The 24214-nt window shown below is 41.0% G+C and overlaps 1 protein-coding gene across 2 annotated transcripts in view; it reads left to right on the top strand.

Annotated features, from left to right (window-relative positions):
- NR3C2 (nuclear receptor subfamily 3 group C member 2) overlaps positions 1-24214 on the top strand; it is a 423462-nt gene that overhangs the window by 309676 nt on the left and 89572 nt on the right. For both annotated transcript variants that reach the window (XM_069744049.1, XM_069744048.1), the window contains exon 4: positions 22809-22925. In XM_069744049.1, coding sequence (XP_069600150.1) covers positions 22809-22925 — 117 coding nt within the window. The remainder of the gene's footprint in view (positions 1-22808; positions 22926-24214) is intronic.

The raw sequence follows: 24214 nt of genomic DNA, 5'->3' as shown, positions 1-24214 counted from the left end.
ATAAGTCAGTCATCACTGACCAGAACAAATATAAGAAAGTATAAGGAAAGCCAATGTCATATGGTATATTTTTTTTTGAGATATAGTGAAAAATATTGGTTGGCTAGACTTGTAGACACGCTATGTGCAGCATTAGCCAGGATACAGTCACTTGTTTCCATATAGCGGTCATACTGAGCACGTGTTCAGTGTAAAAATATCATGTCTAATAATAATTATCCCCATCATCGGCAGTTGTGTGACAGCTTTCTGTATGTATTTCATGTTTCTGAAGGAAAAAAACGAAGTAAAGAGACCACTGAAAAATATTTCATAAGGACACAATTAAACTCTCAATAAATTGGGGAAGGTCCATTTCTTAGCAGTAATCATTGCCGCAGTGCTCAGCCAAGTCTGTAATGTTTTAATCAATAATTCACTTTATAAAAAAATACTCACATACACAGACAAAATAAGGTCAGCCTTTTCCATTTGATTGCTTACTCCATTTATTGTGAAAGGAATGATGGAGGGGAAAAAATGTGCGAATTGATGTGTGGGTTTGCATTTTATTTAAAAGCTGTTTTTTGTTTTTTTTTCTTGAAAGGAAAGAAAAACTGCTGTAAAGATCTCAGCTGACTTTTTTTTTATTTATTTGGAGAAATAAATCAAACCTAGGTCCTATTTCAAATGGATAGTGGTTATGCCACCCACTGCCTCAAGGCACTCTCTCCATTTTGCTGGTATTGGCATGATGTATAGAGAGCAGTGTGAGGTTTACTTTTTAAAGCTTGGTATTAATAAGTACAGAACAGCAAAGCCCCATGCAGTAAAATTGGCTGTATATATCTGTGTTCATAACGTGAAGACTTCAGACGTAGTGCAATCATTATTCAGACTAAGGCCATTCAGTGTGCCGCCAAATGGTGCTTCATACAGTGCGGGGTTATTCTTCCCTGAAAGCATTGCTAAGTACTGCTCTATACAATGGTAGATATAGCATACCGCAATTCTTTTTGTCAGACATGGGTTGAAGTTCAGCAAATTGAAGCCTCAGTATTCCTCTATGTAAATTAAAAGTAATGGGTACTATACAGTATTATTGCGATATACAATTTTACAGTATTATTGCGATGTACAATTTAGGTTGAGTATAACCCCACCAGTGATTGTGCATAGGCAGAAAGCTGCCAATGTGCACAGAAAGCTTTCAGTCGGGGTTGTGGGTGGGGTTATGCAGAGCTCAGCCTTTAGAGAACTGCTAGATCTGCAGCAGTGATTTTATCACAACAGCAACACACAGCCCAACAAGTGACACATTGTCAGAATAAGGGGCTCTGCTCAGATAGCAAAATCCCGGTGACCGATTCCCTTTAATTTCCCTAAAGGTACATCTAGATTAGATGGTAGAATTCAGCCACAATAATTGTCTCCCAATTCTTCCTCAACCGATGATGGCACTTGAAAGAAGGATTAGTCTTGTTGAATTTCAACACAAGAAACTTTTTGTTCACACAGGTCTTATTCCACTTTCCTCAATGAAGACTCGTGTGCTCAGACAAGTCAAACGTGTATGTGTACAGGAGGGATGGAAGACATAACTGAGATCCAAACAAGTGCTCAACAAACAATCTCAGGGCAATTTCACACATTCGTCATTCACAGTCAGATGTAGGGACTCTGCTCTCTTGGCCCAGACTGAACAGCCTCATATATGCCTATGAGGTTTTTTTTGTTTTTGGTTAGGAGATCCACAGCCATCATGTGTCATACTTAGACCTTACATTTTGGATGTGTGAAACTGGCCAAAGTTATATGGGCGCCTTAAACGGGTTGTTGATCTAAAACTAAAAGCCTGCGTCACTCTGTGACCTCAGACTTGTGAAACCTCAGAACGTGTGCTCTGTAAAGATTTTATCAGTGCCGGCACCAAGAGTGGTGATCATGTGACTGCAAGTGTGTGACATGCATGCTCCCAGCCACATTCTGACTAGACTCTTTCTGGCTTCACACAATATATTTGCATTAAGAAAGGCTGCGGCCATCTAGTCGGAATGTGGCCTGGAGTGTAGAGGTATTGAGTACCATATCTCTTGTCTCTGTGAGGAAGAGTTCGGCCGGGTCTCAGCAAAAGGGAAGGATGATGGGCCTCAGGGAAGCTGTTATGCCAGATAGAAGGTCCCTGGTACCAACAGGAGCTATTGAGGCGTGGACAGAACGGGTCAAGGACTGATAGTACACTAGACAAAGGGAACATTCTCTAGAGTGGATTCTGTCTCACTCTGTGTTCTGTGTGCTGCACTAACATGTATCCGAATTGCACATTAAAGCTGAACTTGATGAACTGGACCTATAGTCTCCTGTCATGTCTGTAGCTGTAACCTGTCCCATAGAAGGGTAGGTAACAAGGACTGCCGAACAGCAAGTAAATAAAGAAAGCACATCACACTCAGCTGTGATTCCTGTTTAGAAGGGGGCTTTCAGGTCAAAGGTAACTCAGTTCAGGCCCACAACAACTGACCCTGTACCCAACTTCACTGGCACCAGAGAATCTTCATAGCGTACAGTGTGTGCAATGTGAGGACTCACAAGTCTGTACCCTTTGAGTATTTGGTGAGTTTTTACCTCTGTGTTTGTAAGCCAAAACCAGGAGTGGGTGAAACATGAGGACGTGGTTACATGTTTCTATTAGGCTATGTGCACACGTCAGGATTTTTTCCTGACATAATCCTGAGAATTCTGCCAGAAATCCGCACGCTTTTTTCGTGCGGATTTCTCGCGGAATTTGCGCGTTTTTTGCGCGGATTTTTTGCGTTTATTTTATTTTCCGGAATGTCCTTTTTGATAGGTAATCCGCAAAAAATCCACAAAAAGATAGAGCATGTCCGGATTTTTTGCGGTATGCGTTTTTTTTGCGGGAAAAAACGCTAACATCTGCACAAAAAATGCGGAATGCATTCTAAATGATAGGATGCATAATGTTAGCATTTTTTTAGCGGATTTATAGCGTTTTTATGGCGAAATTCCACAAAGAAAACGCCAAAAATCCGGACGTGTGCACATACCCTAATACTTTTCCTCTGATTGTTCCACTCCTGGTTTTGGGTTATGTTACAAATACTGGGGTAAAAACTCACCAAATACTCAGTGTGTGCACGTGGCCTTGTAGTTTTAGACCTGGCAACCACTTTAACTTAGTAAGCCTGCTTTTTTTGGGTGACATTATATAGACTTCAGATCTGGCATCTGTCAGACTACTTCTATTGTCAGTTCCTTAATGAGTGCATGTACATTTTCAGCTTTGACGTGTCCTGTCAACCTGCCTATGTTTAATATATATGAAAAGCTGTGACAAGTTTAGAGCTTGTGTTGGCATTGGGCGACCATGAAAAGTGTGACAATGTTAAATTGAATTTTCATGGATTAGGTTGCCGTATATATTATGCTATATTCATTGCTCCTGGCTCACTGTATGCATGTGATCACCAGGAAGCATCTTTCTCATAACAATATCTTCCAGTGCAGCCTTAGTGAGATATGTGGGGTCAAAATCAGTTCAGACTTCTTATATTTTTTTGTGTGTCTCCTAGACTGTAAATGTATAACATGAAAATTAAATCCAGCTGTTAAACATCATCTCTAACCTGTCAAGTTTGATTTGGGCACTAGTTGAGCATTGCATTCTGCCTTTGAAAGTACCTGAATATGACCCCAGCTCGCGGTCTGTGCTTATAAAATCCTGACAGCCCAGGGTCCATAGATGTATCAAGACATGGAGAAATGAGGCATGTGCTGGGGGTTAAGTGTGGCTGTATGGTACAGTTCACACCAAGCACATTCTTTCCGTAATGTGGCTGGGATAAATCAGAATGTGAATCCTTCTGCATTAATATGCAGATTTTACCGTAGACATTTGAATAAAATAGGTGAAATCTTAGTTATTTTAAAAAAAAAAACCTACAAATGGGTTTTTGTAAAGCCATATGTATTTGCACTGCATCAGACTTTTGTTCAAAAAGTCACAGGTTAAAAAAAATGATATACAATTCATACTGCATGAGTGTATGTGGCAAATGTTCTTAAAATGTGATGCAGTGATGTCAACATTAAATGAATAATTATACATTTTTAAGCATGCCTGTCCTGTCAGGTGACTTTTCAGAATAGGATGCTATTTGTGTACATGAAGAATAACACCATTTCGGGCCAATAAGTGACTTGTATCCTGAATTAATTTTTCACAATACTAATACTAAATCTCTAATTTTCAGTTGTCTCTGAGCTAGGGGGTGGAGATTATCTGCTATGATGTTTCCCATACACAGTACGCAGAAAAATATGGCTTCTTTCTCTGTAGTACACAAAGAGATTCAGCAGCAGCATAGAGGACATTATATGACAGTACTGAACTTTGTGGCTGTGAATCCTGCACTATAGTAAAATATATTTGCTAGAAGCTGCAGCTCAATGTGTCTGGTCTCACTCTGCTGAAGACACCTCACTCTCCACTAATCTCATCACCTCTCCCTGTACTTTACATAGAGTTTAATATGCTGTGTAACATGTCACCTCACTATGCTGGCAATCCATCTTGCTTTGACCATGACAGATTGTAGAGGGAGAGGGAAAAGTGGCTAATAAGTGGAAAAAGAAGCAGATTTCTTCCATAAACGATAATATAAATTGTATTATATTCAGCTGTAATATTCATTTATGCAAAGTTTATTGAAACTACAATAATTATTTAATCTTAACATGGGACTAGTATTATTTATTTAGACAAAAAGGTGAACTATGTGCACAAATGTTTATACTTTAATTTTTCATAGAGTTATTGGAAAAGAATATTGGTAGGGGTCTCCTGCTGAGAGGCTTCCAAACACTAGTACCTGTGGTTTTGTGCCTCATCAGATCCAAACAGTCTGTCTCTGTTCCATGGCATAGACTATAGCTTTATGACATCTTGAACAATACTATTGTGTACAAAGGTGGTTTGCGAAGAAGGTGATTGCAGATACTACTGATGTGTGCTCAGTGCCAATTCCTTAAGGTACCGTTACACTTAGCGACGCTGCAGCGATACCGACAACGATCCGGATCGCTGCAGCGTCGCTGTTTGGTCGCTGGAAAGCTGTCACACAGACAGCTCTCCAGCGACCAACGATCCCGAGGTCCCCGGTAACCAGGGTAAACATCGGGTAACTAAGCGCAGGGCCGCGCTTAGTAACCCGATGTTTACCCTGGTTACCAGCGTAAAAAAACAAACAGTACATACTTACATTCAGCTGTCTGTCCCTTGCCGTCTGGTTCCTGCACTGACTGCTGGCCGTAAAGTGAAAGCACAGCACAGCGGTGAGTCACACAGCGGTGACTCACCGCTGTGGCTGTGCTCTGCTTTCACTTTGCGGCCAGCAGTCAGTGCAGGAACCAGACGGCAAGGGACAGACAGCTGAATGTAAGTATGTACTGTTTGTTTTTTTACGCTGGTAACCAGGGTAAACATCGGGTTACTAAGCGCGGCCCTGCGCTTAGTTACCCGATGTTTACCCTGGTTACCAGTGAAGACATCGCTGAATCGGTGTCACACACGCCGATTCAGCGATGTCTACGGGGAGTCCAGCGACGAAATAAAGTTCTGGACTTTCTTCCCCGACCAGCGATCTCCCAGCAGGGGCCTGATCGCTGCTGCCTGTCACACTGGACGATATTGCTAGCGAGGACGCTGCAACGTCACGGATCGCTAGCGATATCGTCTAGTGTGACAGTACCTTTAGAGTTGAACTCACTGACTGTTACATGGAGGAAAGATTTATTGTTTTACTCACTCTCCCTGAATATTTTCCCAGTTATCTGTGCAGAGACAATGGCCATTGATTATCTTCTTCTGTACTCATTTTATACACGCTATTGGGGTTACAGAGGCTGTCTGAGAGGAAAATATTTTTTTCAGGCAGAGATTAATTGAAAATAATTGGACACATGCACATCTTGCAGCACCCCCGCAGATTCAGCGCAGGCTACGCCAAAGGTCTCTGCCACCTGCTGAAGTGGTGTCTGCCTTGCTTGGAAATGTCAGTATCACTGCAACTGTAAGGCTAGGTTCACATTAGCGTTTCTGTGCGCATGTCATCTGCATTCGCAAACGCATATCAAAACGCTTGGAAACGCATGTTTACGCAGCGTTTTTATCCGCATGATCTTGCGCATTACATAAAAAAACGCTGCTTTTGTATGCGTTTTTGTATGTGTTTGCATTGTTCATGCGCATGCGTGTACGGTATTTCCCAATGGTCATGGCTTATGGGATTTCTATATATAGACACACTGCACAGATGAAATCATCGTCTTTTGATGCTGTATCCTGCTGCAAGATGGATCTTAGCTTGGAGAGCTTCTATCTGGACCTGGATTTATCATTGAAACTAGCTTTTGCGTTTGCTGTGGGTTGTGAGGAAGAAGGGAGAAGAGAAAGATGGAGAAGACTTCATCGTCGCTATTTGCAGCACCCCATTGTTGAAGTCCGAGAGAGCCGTGGAGCCTACCACTCATTGTAAACTGAGCTTCGTGAAAACCCGCAAAAGTTTTTCGAGTAGACAAGAATGTCTGAAAAGAGCATCCAAGAATTGCTGCTACGTGTCAGAGGATCCCTCACCAGGCAGGACACAAGCTATGTAGAGCAATTTCTGCTGAGGAACGTCTGGTGAGCCTAAGGTACGTCATTTTGAAAAAGAAACACCTGTCATGAATATTACTGTTCTAAAAGCCACATACTGTTTTTTTCCCAATTTCTTTTCCACCGATTCCTGGCTACCGGAGAGACCTTAAGATCTCTACATTTTCAATTTTGGATTGGACAGCCAGCAGCGATGTTGCCACTTCTTCGCAGAGTCGTCGGATCAAGGCTGAGTCGGAATGATTCCGATCACGGGGGTCCCACAACGCTGCTTGCTCTTGCACAACGTGAATAAGTAGGTCGTTATCTACGTCACGTCCTTCCTCACGCTGTGGAACCTATAGATGAAATACAAAAAAGAATTTGTAAGTAAAACTGAAAACAAATTCAATTACAACTCTGATAAAGCCTACTTACACCCCCGTCTTTCCTCCTCAGCAACTTGAGGCCGACGACCCTGGGAAGAATCCACTTGGTTTCTCCTGCTCTTCCACTTTGGAGGGTACCTGTAAAGAAAATACATGATTTACCACATGTATAGTATTGCCAGTCAATACATACCAATCAGTAAATCAAATGTGATTACGTAATCCGTGTCATGTCCACTTTCAGAAGCCTCAGTGGAGGACATGTTGGAATAGCAGGCAGGAATCAAGTGAAGCACTAGAGAAAAGAACAGATAAGAAAAATTTAACTTGTTAAGAGACAAACACAATGTAGCCCCCCCAAAAAACAGAACAATGAACACCAATACTTACATTACAGGCAGTAGTCCAACAGCACAGCAGTCAGGCAGCACCAGGATGGCAGCACTAGGACGGCAGCACCAGGACCGGAACAGCAAACTGTCTAGAAGGAACAAAAAAATTAGACCTGTTCAAAGCTTCTATACTTACATCCAAAGTCTTGTGCTTACATCCAGAGTCTTGAAAGTAATGAAATTGCTGTGTCCTCACTCCCTTTTATACCCCTTTGTTTTTTGAGTGGCTAAAGCCAGTTCCTGTTCAGTCTGAAGTATGCATGCGTATCGAACGCATGCGTACGCATGTCCGTGCATTCCAATGCATTCCCATAAACTGTAATGCGTTTTTGTACGCACTAATCCTCAATCATCCGCATGCGCATGATTGCACAATATTTGACGCCTCAAAAAATGAAACATGTTGCGTTTGCAGGGCACCGCCGCACACCGCAAAACGATGCATTCGCAAACACATGTCCCTACGTACATCATGTTAAACATATGTACGCATGATGCATGCGAATCATATGCTGCACACAGAAACGCTAATGTGATCCCGGCCTAAGTAATTTGAACGGTTAGGTGACTAGAATAAAGCATTGAAGAAACATCCAATGACATGCTCTACTAGTCACCTGATCGCTGCAGCTGTTCTGCGACTTCTGAACAGGGCAGACACCGTGTCCAGAGTTGGAGGAGACCTCAGGAGCCACCTGTGTTGGATCAGCGGTAGAGCAGGAAGGTTAGTATATCTCGTTTTATTAGTTTTAATCAATCCATAGAAAACAATGCAGCACAATACTCAGACCTACTCAAAACACTACATTTCATTTACTGTCAAGGTAATTACCCCCTCCACTAAGCAGTCCATCTACCTACCCCAAAATGCTTTTTCCACAAATCGCCTCATCTTCTCTTCTGTTGCAGACACAGTCCATTTTTAATAAGCAATTAAACCTCATTTCGTTTCCCTACTACACAGAGGGTTGCAGTTTTCACTGCCTTATATTTGTCTGTTCTTTCCATTCCATTGGAAAGTAACTCTTAATCATTTTGACATTCAATTAGTTATGATGTCTGAATAATTAACGTCGTAGTCAGGAAATGTATTGCCAAAATCTGAAAAGATAGAGAAAACTCTAGGGGAAAGTTTTCCGTTTCCCAAAGTCAAATTCTTTTCAGTATTTGTGAAGTCTTTTAAAGATTGCTTTCCATAGTCTGCACACAAAGTAGTAGAATGTATTTTATGTTGTGCTGTGTTGACTAATTTATGGGTAATTTGTTGTTTTGTATAATTAGTTATTACGACTGGCATATCGGTAATTCGGCATGTTTTGTTTGCAGAGTTGACTAATTTTCAAGTAACTTTATGTTTTGTTATAACAATAGTGTGTGTCAACTTTTTATAATTACATTCTAAGTGCACCAATTACAAAATACACTTATTGTAGTCAGTGGCATATACATGATACCTTTGTAGGATCACATTTCTGGACACCATTATTCAACGTAGAAAACTGCGTAGGGGGTTTGTCAGATTCAATGTATTGGAGCAGAAACCTGACTTTTTTTTCGGCAAATATATGCCAAAAGAACACCGTATTGGCCAGCAAAGTCTATGGCCTTTTGCATGTACAGTGTGAAAGAAGATTACAGCTTTACCCTGCCAGATGAAGCTGTTTTTTTATTCTGTTTATCTCTGTATTTTTGGGTGGGGGGTCTAACACATTACAGTCATGTTGGTTAAAGGTCTGTTGGAAAATATAAAAATGTCCACATATTCAGAACTTTGGCCTTTAATTTTGGGGGTCAGTAGCATTTTTATCAAAACAACATTCTGAAGATTTTTTTTAGGTGCTTTTCCCACATAAGCTTCTTCGTAGTAGCACCTTGTCTTCAGAGGAGCCTGGAAAAATATGTATGAAAAAAGACACACAAAATAAAACTACAAAAAACATATTTAAAAAATGCCAAAAAGGGCTTTAATGTTCTCAAGGTTTTTACCTGCACATTTATTAAGGCTTCTTGCAAAAACAATTTTGAGAAAAGTGCTTCAGCACAGGTTTATGTAAAAGACCTTGAACAGGTCAGGATTGCGTTATTCTCTCCTCTTATTGCAGCTGTATGGCAGTAATATTGTCTAAATGGTGATGGACTGGTGAAAAATTGCTGCATTTTTACCGATATTAACAGTATAGTATTTTATTTAACCAGATTGCTTCTTGTCATAAAGCGTCCCCTGAGACCTGCATGTTGTATAACTTTGTCCCTAAAGAGTTCATCTGTCACATCAACTGCCCACAACTTTTTTACCTCTGTTTCCGAGTCAAGTCAGTCTACATGGAATGATAGTCTTAATGCCGAGATTTTCATGGCTTGTGGGAGAGAACATTCACCCAGACGTCTCTACCCAATATGAATTCTAATAATTCGATGTAGCTTTACATCTTTAAATAAGTGAAGGAGAGTAAAATCCTTGCCGGGTTGTGAAATGTCGTGCTGCGATGTTATATTGCAACATGCCTTGCATATGTAAATGATGCATTTACGGAAGCATAAATCAGATTTATCCGTACAATAGATCACATAAACAGTTTTTATCTGTACAAACCAGTGTACGTTTCTTTTAGAAGGCATTTTATAACTCTCCTGATAACTCGTATCATCACAGATAATTTTGAAATGGAAAAGTAAGAAAAGTGGTTTCTTATCGGAATCTGAGGTCCCTAAGGAAAAAGACAGTAGACTATTTACTGACAGCTTTTTGAAGTATTACTGCTATTGTGAATTTAATTTACTTCTACTGTGTGATCTAGTACCTTATATTCAGAGACATTAAAATGGTACCAAGTCCATAAACAGAATTTCTGAGAGCTTTTTTAATGAAGTGAAATAATTGATTACATAGAGGTCTGACAAAACCCAACATTACATTCATGAAACCGTTTCAAGGTCATTGTGTCTATCTGTCCTGTTTTGTCTGTGCTTGGGATAGACTAGAAAAATAGGAAAGCACCATTGTGACTAAAGCCTGATATTAAAATGCTTAACAATTTAGTGATTTTAAAGAATTCCCAACATTGTAACCATTCACATCATCATTCCTTGCACCCAAAAGTCTCACAAATTTCATGGGTAAAACAAATAGATACTCACTAGGGCCAGTATTATGGGACAGCAGTAAACTTATCGATGTTTTTTAGGAGTGCAAGGAAACTAGGAGACCTTGAGGGAAACCACTGAAACACGAAGGAAGAACAAACAGGGCCTGATTTTTCAAATCTTCCATGCCAGAATTCTGGTGGAAAAGCTTTGAAAAGGTGCTACATTTTGGCACAAAACGGAGTTGCAACTAAATTATGCAGTTTTCATGCCAGTTTCTCCCAGCTTCGTCAAAATAAGCGGAATGCGGCGAAGCAGTGATGTGACACCACAGCTTGTCTAATGCGTTACAAGTTGTGGCGTTGCGTACTGCAGAAATCTCACTCAAGTATCTGACTGGAATGAGATTTTTGGCGCTGCGCATGGAGGTGCATGCCACTCATCAGACGATCCAGTTTCATGAAGAGGCATACACCACTTCATGAATGAGGAGCGTCTGACTCCAGCACACACCCTTATCATGACTGGCGTGAACAATGCCAATCTTGAATCTGGCTCATAGAATCCGTGAAGCTGTTGGTCATCAATATCAGGTTAATGAGGGTCAGACACTCAGCACCCCATTACTCAGCTGTTCTCAGCAATGGTTGGTTTTGAGCAGTTGAGGAGTGAAGCACAGCATAGGTCAATCAAAAACATCTGCCAGATAGATCCTTTGCTTTTCATTTGCTAATCACTGCAGATTTGCTTCTATTCATGTGAATAGGGAATAGATGCCACTAAGTAGTGGATGGAGCTGTGCTGTGCAACACCTCTACTGCTGACATTCCGCCATCACAGGGGCTGAGGACAGCTGATCAGTGGGAGTGACTGATGTTGGAACTCAACTTGTCATATATTAATGGGCTATCCTAAGTATAGGTCACCAGTTTCATGTAGTGGAACATGCAGCTTTTTGTTTCAGTTTTTTGCTGCAGATTCTACACCACAATTGACAGCAAGTTAACGTACAATATATACTGTGTGTGTGTGTTTATAAAACTGCAGTTCAAATGTAGCAAAAACCTTCTGGCAGTGAAATAGAGTATGCAGCTCCTCCTGCCATTGATTTTCACCATGTATATATGTGGATGTTGCTGTGAAATGATAGCAGATTTGCAGCAATCATTCTGTACAGTGTACCCCTACTCTTTTATATGCATAAGGCTTCGGCTCCACTGCTACTTTTTCTGGGATCCTTAAGTGGTTGCTGGAGTCCACACATTTGCGTACAACTCAAGGTATTGCTTTGGACTACAGCTATAGCTAAATAGTTAAAAAGTGTAGCCCAGGCCTAAAGCTATTTTACGCTTTTACGCCACCTTTTTTTTTTTCTCAGATCAAGCTCTATGGAGAAATAAAAACCAGAACTTTTCCTAGTAATCATATGTTTTTCTTTTCTTTCGGATCAGTGATAAATATATTTTTTGAGAAATCGTATTTAAAGGACAACTATCATACCTTAAGATCAACATTGCAAACACTTTAGTTTGCTTTAGACCTGGATTTAATGCACCACTAAAGTGTTTTTATTCTTTTATTTCACCACTGGAGTGGTATGAAAAATGTAAGTTTCCTGACCCTGCTAATATATTTTACAGTGCCACTGTAGTGATCAGTCCCTATCCACTAGCTTTTGACCACAGCTTCTGACTGACTGGAAGTCAGAGGTAATGGTCAATGTGTGTCTTTGAGGGTCTCTTTCTGGCTCCCATTCACTTACATTGAGAAGTGACTTGCAGCTTGCCAAGCAAACACTGGAGCGATGTAGCAGCTCTCAACTATCAAAAACGGTCCAGAGGAGCAAATCAGATTCAAAAGAATAGTCTGGAAGCTGGGTCAGAAATAAGAGGTCAGTGTAGAGACAAAATAGTAAAGATCTAGAATAGTCAAAAACAGGAATTCTACTGGAAATATAGCAAAGCACAGAAAACACAGGAGCAAGTCCGTTTATAACTAGCAGAGGATAGCAAGAAATCTGGAGCTTAAATAGCTTGCAGCCCCACCCAGCAAGGAGCAACACCGACTGAAGTTACCATATATCTCCCAGCCTGAACAGAACTACAAGTCCCAGAGGACACAGAACTAGAACTGTCAACCACAACAATAGCACAGAAGCAGAGACAGGTAGGGCAGGTAGACAGATGTCACAATAACGCTGTGCACCCATCTACTTTATATTTGCCGAGAAGAGTACTCCTGTACTTTGTTGGGGCACCTAGGAAGTACAGAAATATCCTTACTGTCTCACTGACCTTTGAGTTAAATGTGGCTTATAATTGCTGCAATTGATTTACTTAGAAAATTAAAAATATGCCAATTTATGCTGCGATGAGAAAAGCAAAGGATTGTGCTTGTAACAAATAGCACTGCTGGTTATCTCCCCGTATGGGGCCTCATTCTTGCTGAACAGAGTGTAGGATCCAGCTGTGGGCGTCCAGCGTAACGTCAGCCTGTTTACAGTTTAAACACAATGATAAGCGGATAATGACACCAGAAACAAGAACAGTCCTGAGTACTGAGCCATACAGTCTATGTGCACTGCCATGCAGGCAGTATTGAGATATTTTTCATAAACTCAGTACTACAAAGGAAGAATGCATTTAGTACCTACAGAGTTGAATGAGCATTCATCATATTTCTCGGCTTCATATGGCTTCATATGGCCCCTTTATGCCAAGACTCAATAAAGAAAGTCTCATAAAATAAAATATTATGGAGCCATTTTTGTCTGTTCTTAAAGCTTGACTACTGCAACATATCCGAACACACAGCAGATACGTAGCATCAATATCTCTATTACAGATATCCGGAGCCTAGTCATGAGAACATAATGAAGCCTTTAGCAATTAGACAACTGATGAGCAATTTCAGGACTTCTTTTGTATATTTAGTTGAATATAAATTCTTGATCTGCCGTATGTAACACATGCTGCACGTTAGAGGCCTACATTAAGTTATTTACCGACGTGACAGCGCCTGATATTTTTAAGACAATTTGCTGCTACGCAGGGAGAGAGAGGAAAAAAAATGAAAAACAAGTTTTCCACCCACACAGACAACTCAATCAAATGTCATTTAGCTGTGCCTGGTGACGTCTCCGCTCATTTTCTTGCCATAGTGTAAAATAACATTAAGGAAGACAATATACACAGAAATAAAGTGTTTATTGCATTGCTTTTAGCATCACACCTAAACTACAATGCACGTAGACCTGGAACCCTAGTCTATTTCCATCCATGCCTCAGATGCATCATCTTAACTCACTTAAAGGGAAATTGTCAGCAGATTTTGCCACTATAAGATATGGCCACTGCCTTTCAGGGCTTCTCTACAGCATTACATAATGCTGTAGATAAGCCCCCGGTCCAACCTGCAAGTGAACAAAAATAAGTTATATTATACTCACCCGGGGGGACTGTCTGGTCCGATGGGTGTCGCATGTCGGGGTCCAATGCCTCCCATCTTTTTGCGACGATGCCTTCCTGCTTCTTCATCACTCCCGGGCATCTGAACTCCTGCGCAGGTGTACTTTTCTGCCCTGGGAAAGGTCAGAGGCCCAGCGCCTGCGCACTGCAGTACTTTACTCTTCCCTCAAGGAGGAGGCGCACAGGAGCGCCTGCACAGGAGCGCTGATGCCGGGGAGCGATGAAGGAGCAGGAGGGTAGCAGCACAACAAAGATGGGAGGCGCCAGACCCGGACCGGCGACACTCATCGGACCACATTATAGAATGCTGTAAAAGATGTGACAACATCTGGGAAGGAGAGATGAAAGCGCACGGTACAAGAGAATACTCTGAATAAACGCCCAGTTGGATTGCAACACAGATTTCACATAGTGCGCTCTGGAAGAATCAAATGTGAATATCTATGTAATGGTATGATGCAGTACAAAAGGTAAAAGAGCTGAATAACTAAGGGAGCACAGATATTTGCAAGGTATTTAACTCAATTGTTTGAGCAAGTGACTTGTCCTCTTTAAGTGCTATACATCTTTAAAAAAACAAAAAGAGCATACATTTTGGATCAAATTCTGCATCCTATGCATGTAAGTTGATTTTCTGCAATCCCGCCTTAATAACTCCATTGGACGAACGGTTGAAAGCTGCCTTACCTTTCATACTCTTCAATTTAAGAATTGAAAAGTATTGCAACTTTATCCCAAATATATTGTGCACCGAAATTTTCCACATCTGAAAACTTTCACAAAACCAAAACTAAATTTGTTGAATCTTCCTATGCCTTTAGGTGATAGTAACAGTAAGGAGAGGAGCTGAACAAAAAAACCCTCTTATATTCAGAATTTAATATTTTTTATGTAAAATTCAGTTGTTGGAAACTAAACCTTGGAAATAGTTGGCTGATAATGAATGAGTTATTTTTATTATCCATGTATGGCATATTTAAATTGAATGAAAATACATTGTAAATTGATTACCTCAGCAAATCATGGGGATGTTTAGCTTAAAGTTTTTGTAACACTCTATTGTAGAGGAAAAGGATGTGCTTATCAGATCAGTCGAGTTAAGACAAGAAAAGCTTTGGTGAGATGAGTCAGTTTCCATTGTTGGTTTGCCCGTTACAAAAAAGTGTTAGTTTTTAGATTTAAAAGTGAAATTTCTTTCTTCACCATTGCTTTTCTCACATTAAGAGGAAGTGCTACATCTGTAATAGAGATCAGTTCTTCATCGTGTTCATTACCCAATATTCCCTTATTATGAGCTATGAATACACTAAGGGTATGTGTCCATGGGCCGTATTACATCCGGAATAGCTGCGGATTGAACACTACGTAGAGCCGCAGCGTTCAATCCGCAGCGTACAGATGTTACAGCATAGTGGAGGGGATTTTATGAAATCTCGTCTCCACTATGCGTGCGAACACGCACCCGGCGGCCCTGCGTTTCCGGACATGCGGCGCGTCTTTTTACAACGCAGCATGTCTGTTTACCTTGTGGCGACGCTGCGCCGCCGCAAGGTAACACACAGGGCCCTATGAATGGGGTGCGATGATTATGGATGTGTGCAGTGAACACATCCAGAATCATCGCGTCTACAGAAGGGGGCGGCGCTTTGGGCAGAGCGAGTTTTACGCTCTGTCCAAAGTGCTGGCCATCCTGAACGTGGATACATACCCTAATAGAATGGAGAGCCTGAACATAGATTGTAGCACAGATTTTCACCCTCTCTTTCAAACATGACATGAGTTTTATCAGATAGCTAACATTTCAGCAAATTTCCAGTTGACAGCTTTCTCAAACCCATTCTTGACAAATTTGCCTATATATGTTATGATACAGGAGAAGTAATGTATGACTACATAAGTGCCATTTGCCACTTAGGAGTCCAGTAAAGCCATGTAACCAGTCTTTCGGGAGCGATATTTTTCTGCTCTAAACATTATAAACCTGATTGATATCTGAGACATGGGAAGGATTTGTAGCGCTGACAGTGTAGACAAAGCACATAGCCTTGTAGGGCACGTAACCCCTACAAATTTCTCTCCTTCAGTGTTTTAGGTGGTCTTCGTTCAGCAGAAACTGATGTTTCAACAGCTATGCTATTTAGTGTGCTCGGCGCACCCTTGGTGTGGCCAAAAGACTCAAGGCACCGTTCCGGCCACGAGTCTTGCATGCCTCTGCCTCCCTCACTAATGTAAGGATTGAAATCTTCTTTAGGAATAATTTATCTGTTTTTGTGGCTAATCATACCAGATACCTTTAAAAGTAGGGAACTACAGGGAAAAATGGGTAAAAATATATAAAAGGAAAAAAAATGTTTTTTTTTGTTTCAGGCACAATCCGGCAATTTTTGGAAAAAACGGATCCTTTTTTTTATGCCATAGAGTTGTATAGCGCTGGATTGTGCCTGATGGCCAGACGTTTCATCCGTTTTTTTCTGAATCCGTCCAAATAGTCGTTTCCAGCGGACGGAGAAAACGTCCACAGCAACGTTTTTTTGTCTGGCGAAAAAAAGCGCACAGTGACGGAAGCGGCCAAAAACACATGAAACGGAGGTGTGAAACAATGAATCCGGTTTTCAAAGCATTTTCCATACAAATCATGCAGATTTTCCGTTCTGGTCTATCTCTCTCTCGTCCCCGAAACAGGAAGTCAAAAATCCATGCGCATTAAAGAAGGCCGGATCCAGCTAAAAAACGGATCCGTTTTTTTTACAAATTTGCCGGATTTAGCCTGAAAAAAAAAAACTGATGTGTGAAACTAGCCTTATAAATATTATAAATAGGAGCAGTTACTTACATCATACAGTGACAATATAATGACTGAGCGGTGCATTGATGTCGCCAGCCATGGTGGAGTTTGTATAGAAATACTCCCGCTGTCCCTATTGTTGCTGATACAAGAAATCATTGCTAAAAGATGCTTAATAGATAGCAAAAAAATTGGTTTTGGAACTTGTCTTTAATCTCACACTCGCTGGGTTTATGAAAATGATCAGTGTGCCTTGTATACTAGTGATTAGTGCAGTGATTAAACTGTTTTCAGTCTTCTTTGTGGAACATTTCCTCCTCGAGACTTTTAAGGATTTTTCTCTGAGTCTCCAGAAACTGCCCAGCAACGGCAGTCCCACTTTAAGGCTAGATCACAACAGTTACATAACTCTGTTTTACCGTCTACTCCGCTACTTCAATGAGACAGGAAGCAGATTTGGGCAGCGCCCATGTAGTGTCACGAAGCCAAGTTTATTTTACTGGCCACTTGCCCATCACTTCTTGCTGCTTGGTAACTTTATTTTTTGTTTAATCGGTCACTTATTAGGTAAGATTGTAACATTAGATAATAAACTCCTTTTTTCTAGCGTATGCATGTTCATTCTGCATTGAAACAAAAACAAAGACAAAAAGCAATCAATCGTGATAAGATCTGAATATGTGAATCATTGTTCTGCAAAATGGCATATATTCTCCTAATGCCAGTATTTGGTAATATTATGCATATTAAACAAACGTGTGGACTGGGCTACCTGAATTCTTACGAAATTTCTGAAATATTTTAATGCTAGCTAACGATTTTTAAGCCGGTATTAGATTGCACTATTAGGAGAGAGGATCTTCACCACATAGATGATGCATGAAAGATGTCATAGTTCCCAGTTCCTGGAAATGTGTTCGCAGCTGTGCTGTTTTATCCTATGGAAAACTGCAAATTTCTCATATCCAGGCATTAGACAAGTTACTTTTAAGGCAGTGGGATAAATTTTACTTCCTGTGCCCTTGTGACACGGAGGCTAGTTCAAGGTTGCATGGTGTGCAATTTTTTATATTAATTCATTCAAAAGCAGGTCCCAGTGCAATGTGTGAAATGTGTGCCCCAACTATCTTTGCCATTTATAATACTAGTGTCTTCTAATCAGACAAGTGTCTTTTGGTGCAAGTGCCACTTCAGCACCCCTTGTAGCCTCACCTTTACCATGGTTTGTAGGCTCTGCCCTTTATGTATCTGCGTACCATGTCAAATAGGTTTTGTACCTGGTGAGCTTATCATAAAATGCTCAGTCCTTGTTTTTGTAGCCACTTTTTGTCTACTTGGAACCTTTAAGGGGTTTTCGCTGTCTACATTGACACTGAAATTAGTGATTGACAGCAGCTCTGTGATGTCACCACTGCAGCCTGTAAACAGTCACCGAAGAAGTTGCGGAGAGGTAGCATTGGACCTGGGGAGTGTGAGGAATGCTGATATAGTGTAGAAAATGTCCATGGTAAACCCCAGTAAGGTTAATGACTTCTAGTTTTTGTAGTCAGAGATTGGTGCAGACAAATCAAAATGAGATTATATTAGTCACCAGGTATTAGAAGCATCACAATATAGTGGTCATAAGCCTGAAAACGTTAGTAGAGCTCCCACTGCCTGTTTATTCAGTTGCAGATTATGTAATTTGAAACAGTGGGAAAAAAGTCAGAGGTGTTCACTGAAAGCCTTTACACAATCTGCTTCAGAAATTGTTTTCTTGTTTGCTACTTCATAATTTTAGTTAAATAAGGAATGGACTTTGTATAAGGTAGCCTGAGTGATCCCCTTTAAATAAAAAGTTTTCCTTTATTGGTTAAAGAAAAAATAAATGTATTTTTCCTTTTTTTCACACAGCTGTGGCACAACACACTTGATCGTTACATCTCACACAAGGCTCAGATGCTTTGTGGTTGCAGTATATTCTAGATGAGATGGTGGCCCTATTCTAATGCAACGGGTATTCTAGAATATGCATGTCCACGTAGTATATTGCACAGCCCACGTAGTATATTGCCCAGTCACGTAGTATATTGCCCAGCCACGTAGTATATTGCCCAGTCACGTAGTATATTGCCCAGCCACGTAGCATATTTTCCAGTCACGTAGTATATTGTCCAGCCACGTAGTATATTGCCCAGCCACGTAGTATATTGCCCAGCCACGTAGTATATTGCCCAGTCACGTAGTATTACGTGGCTCCTAGAACTTCCTTTTTTTGCACTATTACCTCCTATACAGGACTATGGTCCAATTTGCAAAATGTGGGAACTGCCCTAAAAGTGACTTCTCAAGGAACCAAGTGAGGAACCCCACCCTGTGCATACCTGCACTCCGCCCTGTGAGCTCCTCGTGCAGACTACACGCGGTACCGCATGCGATTATACCTAGCCCCCCTCCTGGTCATCACTAACCAAAGGCAGTCAGTGAGCGCACAGAGGCCGCGGCACAGCACTCACCCCCGGGGCCGGATAGTAGCCTCCTCCTGGAAATGCCATAGCTGCGGGCTGGAGAGAGAGATGAGGACTGGGTGCACTGCAGTTTCCAGTGCCAGGGTTGGTATGAGCGCAGGACATGTGATGACGTTGCGGTCACATGACTGTGATGTCATGGCAGGTCCTTCTCGCATATCATCCTTAGCACCTGCCGCTTGCACTGCCGAGGACAGAACGACACGTCGGTGAGAATAACGTTTTTAATTATTATTATTATTTGTAACATTAGATCTTTTTACTATTGATGCTGCATAGTAAAGAGTTGGTCACACAGGGTTAATAGCTTCGTAACCGGAGTGCGTTACACCGCGCTCCGGTAACGCTGGCATTAACCCTGTGTGAGGGCTGACTGGAGGGGAGTATGGAGCGGGCACTGACTGCGGGGAGGAAAGAGTGGCCATATTGCCGCCGGACTGCGGCCGTCGCTGATTGGTCGTGGCAATGGTCGTGGGCGTTTTTGCCACGACCAATCAATGGCTTGGATTCCATGACACAGAGGCCGCAACCAATGAATATCCGTGACAGAAAGACCGAAGGACAGACAGAAAGACGGAAGTGACCCTTAGACAATTACCGGTATCTAGTAGATGGAGCTATCATCTATTCCAGAACACAACAGTGTCACTCACTGGCCATGGTTGACTTTACAGGGCCTCAGACCAGTGTTGCTTTCACACAAACCTCAGGACGGTGTTTTCTTTACACCATATTTTAGGATTTATCACAGTTAAGCATTATCTCACTGCTTAGCCTTTTTTTTATCAAATAGGAAGAGCGTTATTGCTATTCCTATGAACCCTTTCAGGGCCGGACTGGCAATTCTGGCAAATGCCAGAATGGCCTGTCTGGTCATGGGCCGCCTTGTCTGCTTCATTGTTAACAGAATTGGTGTTCTCTAGACACCTATACTGTTAAGAGTTGTGATGGAGCACAAAGTCGCCAACTCCATCACTTATCCCAGCAGGCCAAGGGAATGATTAGAAATATTGGTCATGTAGTAAATTTCCATCCAGGGTAATATTAGTAATATATTCCACCTGGTGCTTGGGGACGGGGACAGCATGGGCCTGTGTGATTTCAAATGACATGGCTGAATTTCAGTCCCAGTCCGTACCTGAGCCCTTTATTAACCAATGTGAATTAATTATGTCTATATAGCACAGGACTGAAGCAACCAGATGATACTACGATTATCAGGGCTGCCAACCTTCTGCTGACCAGTCCTCTACATTTTGATGTCCCAATCATTACCTCTAAGGGCTCATTCAGCCATATTTTCTTCGCATATAAATTCTGCCCATGGATTTCACGGATAGAACTCATACCTATTAAAGTCTATAGAGCTGTTCACATGTCTGGGTATTATTGCGGACCAAGTGGTCTGCAGAAAATCATGAAGACATGTTTAAGTCACCAGTGCATGTCTATGGCTCCTCAAAACAATCAGACACTACTAGGATGTCATCCATATACTGTCCATTTTTTACACACTGATTGATAGGAGAAGGTTTAAGAAACCTTCATCATTGGCTTCTTTTTCATCTGACAAAAATTGGTAAAACTCTGATGGTAAAAACTGACACACTAACCAAACACTGATGACATTCTGATGAAACTCTGACCATTTTTTTTGCATGGGAGTAAAATCAATGATGTCTGAATGCCTTAGACTCAGCTGCAGTCTTCCTCAAGCATAGGTCTAGTACTACTCAACCTGGCCTTCTTCCATCCCAAGATGGTATCAATCATAGACTCTCCAGTAGACTCTCCAAAAATGACTCCATATTGTTATCTACATCTTTTGATATTAGTCTGGTATACCGCAGCCACAACTGCATACTGGTATACATTAAAACAAGTTATAAAGCCTCTTTCAGACATCAGTGGTTTCTATCCCTAATTTTTATGGATAGTACACATAGCAATTATAGCTTATGAGGCCGTTCTCATGTCTGTGTTTCTTTGTCGATTCAAAAATCAGAGCGACATGTCCGCATTTATCAACATCATGGATGAAAAGTACCAATACAAGTCTGTAGGTACGTTCCCATGCTCAGGAATTGCTGCGGGTTTGACGCTGCGTCAAAACTACAGCGGCAAGATGTTACAGCATAGTGGATGGACTTTCTAGAAATCCCATGTCCACTCTGAGTGCCTAGTCGCCTGTGGATCACCTGCGGACACTGACATGCAGCGCGTCTTTCAAGAGTGCAACTTGTCAGTTACTATTGCAGAGGCCCTCCGCTAGTCTCCGCAACAGGAAGGTCATCGATAGAATATTTTGGACGTAGTGAATCCGCACGGCTCAGTGAACACATGCGGATTTACCTGTGTTCAATAAAAGGCAGCGCTTTGGACTCTGCGAACATGTTTTGCATCCAAAGCGCTCCTAGTTCCTGATCGTGGGAACATACCCTATGAGTCTGTGAGAATCACTGATAGCACGTGAATGCTACTACTGCAAAGGATAGGACAATCTTTGTAAATGTATTAATCAATACGTGAAAAACACTGATGATACACTGATCCAAAACACTAGTGACACTTGTACTACTTTTTGTGTATGTTAAAAATCACAGATGTCTGAATGAGGCTGAAAACAATGTACAGCAAGCACCTAAGCTACTTTTATGCCAGTGATCTGGAGAGTCGTACAACACTACAGTGAACCCCCACAATAAACATATCTTTATAAATGTATCTGCCCTGAATTTTGAGCCTAATGATGACATTGTATTATAAATTGATCATTTACTTTATATCGGTATTTAACTTCTATGAACTTTCAAATAAGGAATTGCATTTCACAAAGTAATTGTAAGGTTCTAGAAATAATCATGTTTTTGACATATTTTCCTTAATGTTTAAAGCAATTTTCTGGAGATTCACATAATGTATGTGATTTATACCCATTTAAGTGGAAAATATTTTCTCAAGGATCGGTGGCAATGTAGGGCTTGATGAACAGATAATTCCCAGCGATGGTACTGACAACCTATTACACTGTGGTTCATTCTGATAATGTTCTTGGGCTGTATTGGAATAAACACATTGCACGGCAATCCATACATCTATTATGTAGATGTATTCAGTATAGAATATCACAAGGCTCCCTTGAGTACCTACATGTCATCTCTCTATAATGCTGCTTTTCTAGATTATTGTTTGCCCCGCATGTGTGCTATTTAGATGTTCATTGTGGGTTTTTATCCTATTGAAAGTGAGAGAGATAATTGAGATAGTCGCACAGTGAATGACATCCTGGTATGAGATGTAAATGAAACTTCTTTTGTAAATTACAATCTTTTGAACATATATATTTCAGCACAATCCTCACTGTATCCATCAATGTCTGTTTTTTGTTCCGTGTCCAAGTTCTTGTTTCGATGTCACCACATTCCTCATCAGTTTTGACTGCCTCATCTTTTTTAATCATATTAATCTTGATGTTAAGATTTACAAACAAATGCGTGTACTTAAAGTGTGAAAGTGATGAGATGGAAAATAATTCCTTTTTGTGTATTTTCAGGGCAGCACAGCTATCTCTGTGCAGGAAGGAATGACTGCATTATTGACAAGATTCGGAGGAAGAATTGTCCTGCATGCCGATTACAGAAGTGTCTCCAGGCTGGGATGAATTTAGGAGGTAAGGCACAAATACATCTTGTATGCTGGTCAGCAAGCATACAAATATATATTAATGTTCGTAGCAGGTTGTAGTAACAGACCGTACTTAACTATATCACTGGAGTTGTCCAGGATTAGAAAAAATTGTGACAAAGCTAAGTAAAGCAATAATGAAATAAGCAACGGTTACCCTATTGAAGCCCGTGCTACTCCAGCAACGTCTCTTCTGCTCCGTGCTGCCCTTTGTTTATCGGGCTGCCGCGGTGTTGTCCTATTTGCAACGTATGACCGCTGCAGCAAATCACTGCCATCTACATCAGCATCACTGCAGAGACCAGAGATTGGCTCTAGTGGTCATACAGTATGTTGTAGACAGGACATCACCAGTACAGACCTGTGAATAAAGACTTAAGGACCTCCAATACATTTGTAAATCTTGTTTGGTTTAGCAGATTTTGAGCCAATCTTGTCTGATCTCTGGAAACCACTATGACTATGAACACCACACATAGATCATACTAGTTGATGTTCTAAAGTCATAAATAGGGATTGGGTTAGAAAGAACAATAGAAATGGTTTATTTATTCAAGGTTGGTGAGGCTCACCTCTATGGGTTATGCTAGGGAATAAACACAACTTCATAGAGTATAATAGGAACTCTTAGGTCAAGTGCTTCTAGTGTTCTGGCATTCTCTTTGACATTGACCGCCTCACAGGGGAAGCCGGCCTTGCTAATTCGTATGGATCGTGAGTTTATATGTGTATTTGCTGTCTTTTAAACCTGATGAAGAGGGACTTATACCCAGAAACGTGTTGTTAATAAGAATTGAATAAAGAAAGAGTTTCTGCCATCCTTGAATCCTCTATGTTATGTTTACGTGAAAAATGGGATCTCGACATTGGCTATTGCTCACATATTAAGCTCAATAAGAATTTCTCTAAATTTATAAATGCCACGTGTTACTGCTGAGTTTATTGAAGATACAAATAACTTACAAAGTAAACTCAAAGTTGTGCTGTTCCCCTTCCATTGTCATCTATCCTGTTAAACTATGAATAAATTGCCTTTACACGGTTAAAAAAAACATTATTAGCACTGATTAGACAGTGCCAGACTGTAGGAAAAATACAAACGAGAGTATAGCAGCAACCTGAGTGCCAAGATGTATGCAAACATTGAACACATGAAGTTTGAATTGTATTATTGCTATATAGACTATACTTGCAAAAATGAAGGTACTTATTGGCCAATTCATGAGAGCCCACCCTGACCTAATATCGTGCCTCTCCCGAGCTTAAAGCCTACAA

Source organism: Ranitomeya imitator, chromosome 1 (assembly GCF_032444005.1).
Source record: "Ranitomeya imitator isolate aRanImi1 chromosome 1, aRanImi1.pri, whole genome shotgun sequence".
Classification (NCBI taxonomy): domain Eukaryota; kingdom Metazoa; phylum Chordata; class Amphibia; order Anura; family Dendrobatidae; genus Ranitomeya; species Ranitomeya imitator.
This window is presented reverse-complemented; position numbering and strand designations above follow the sequence as displayed.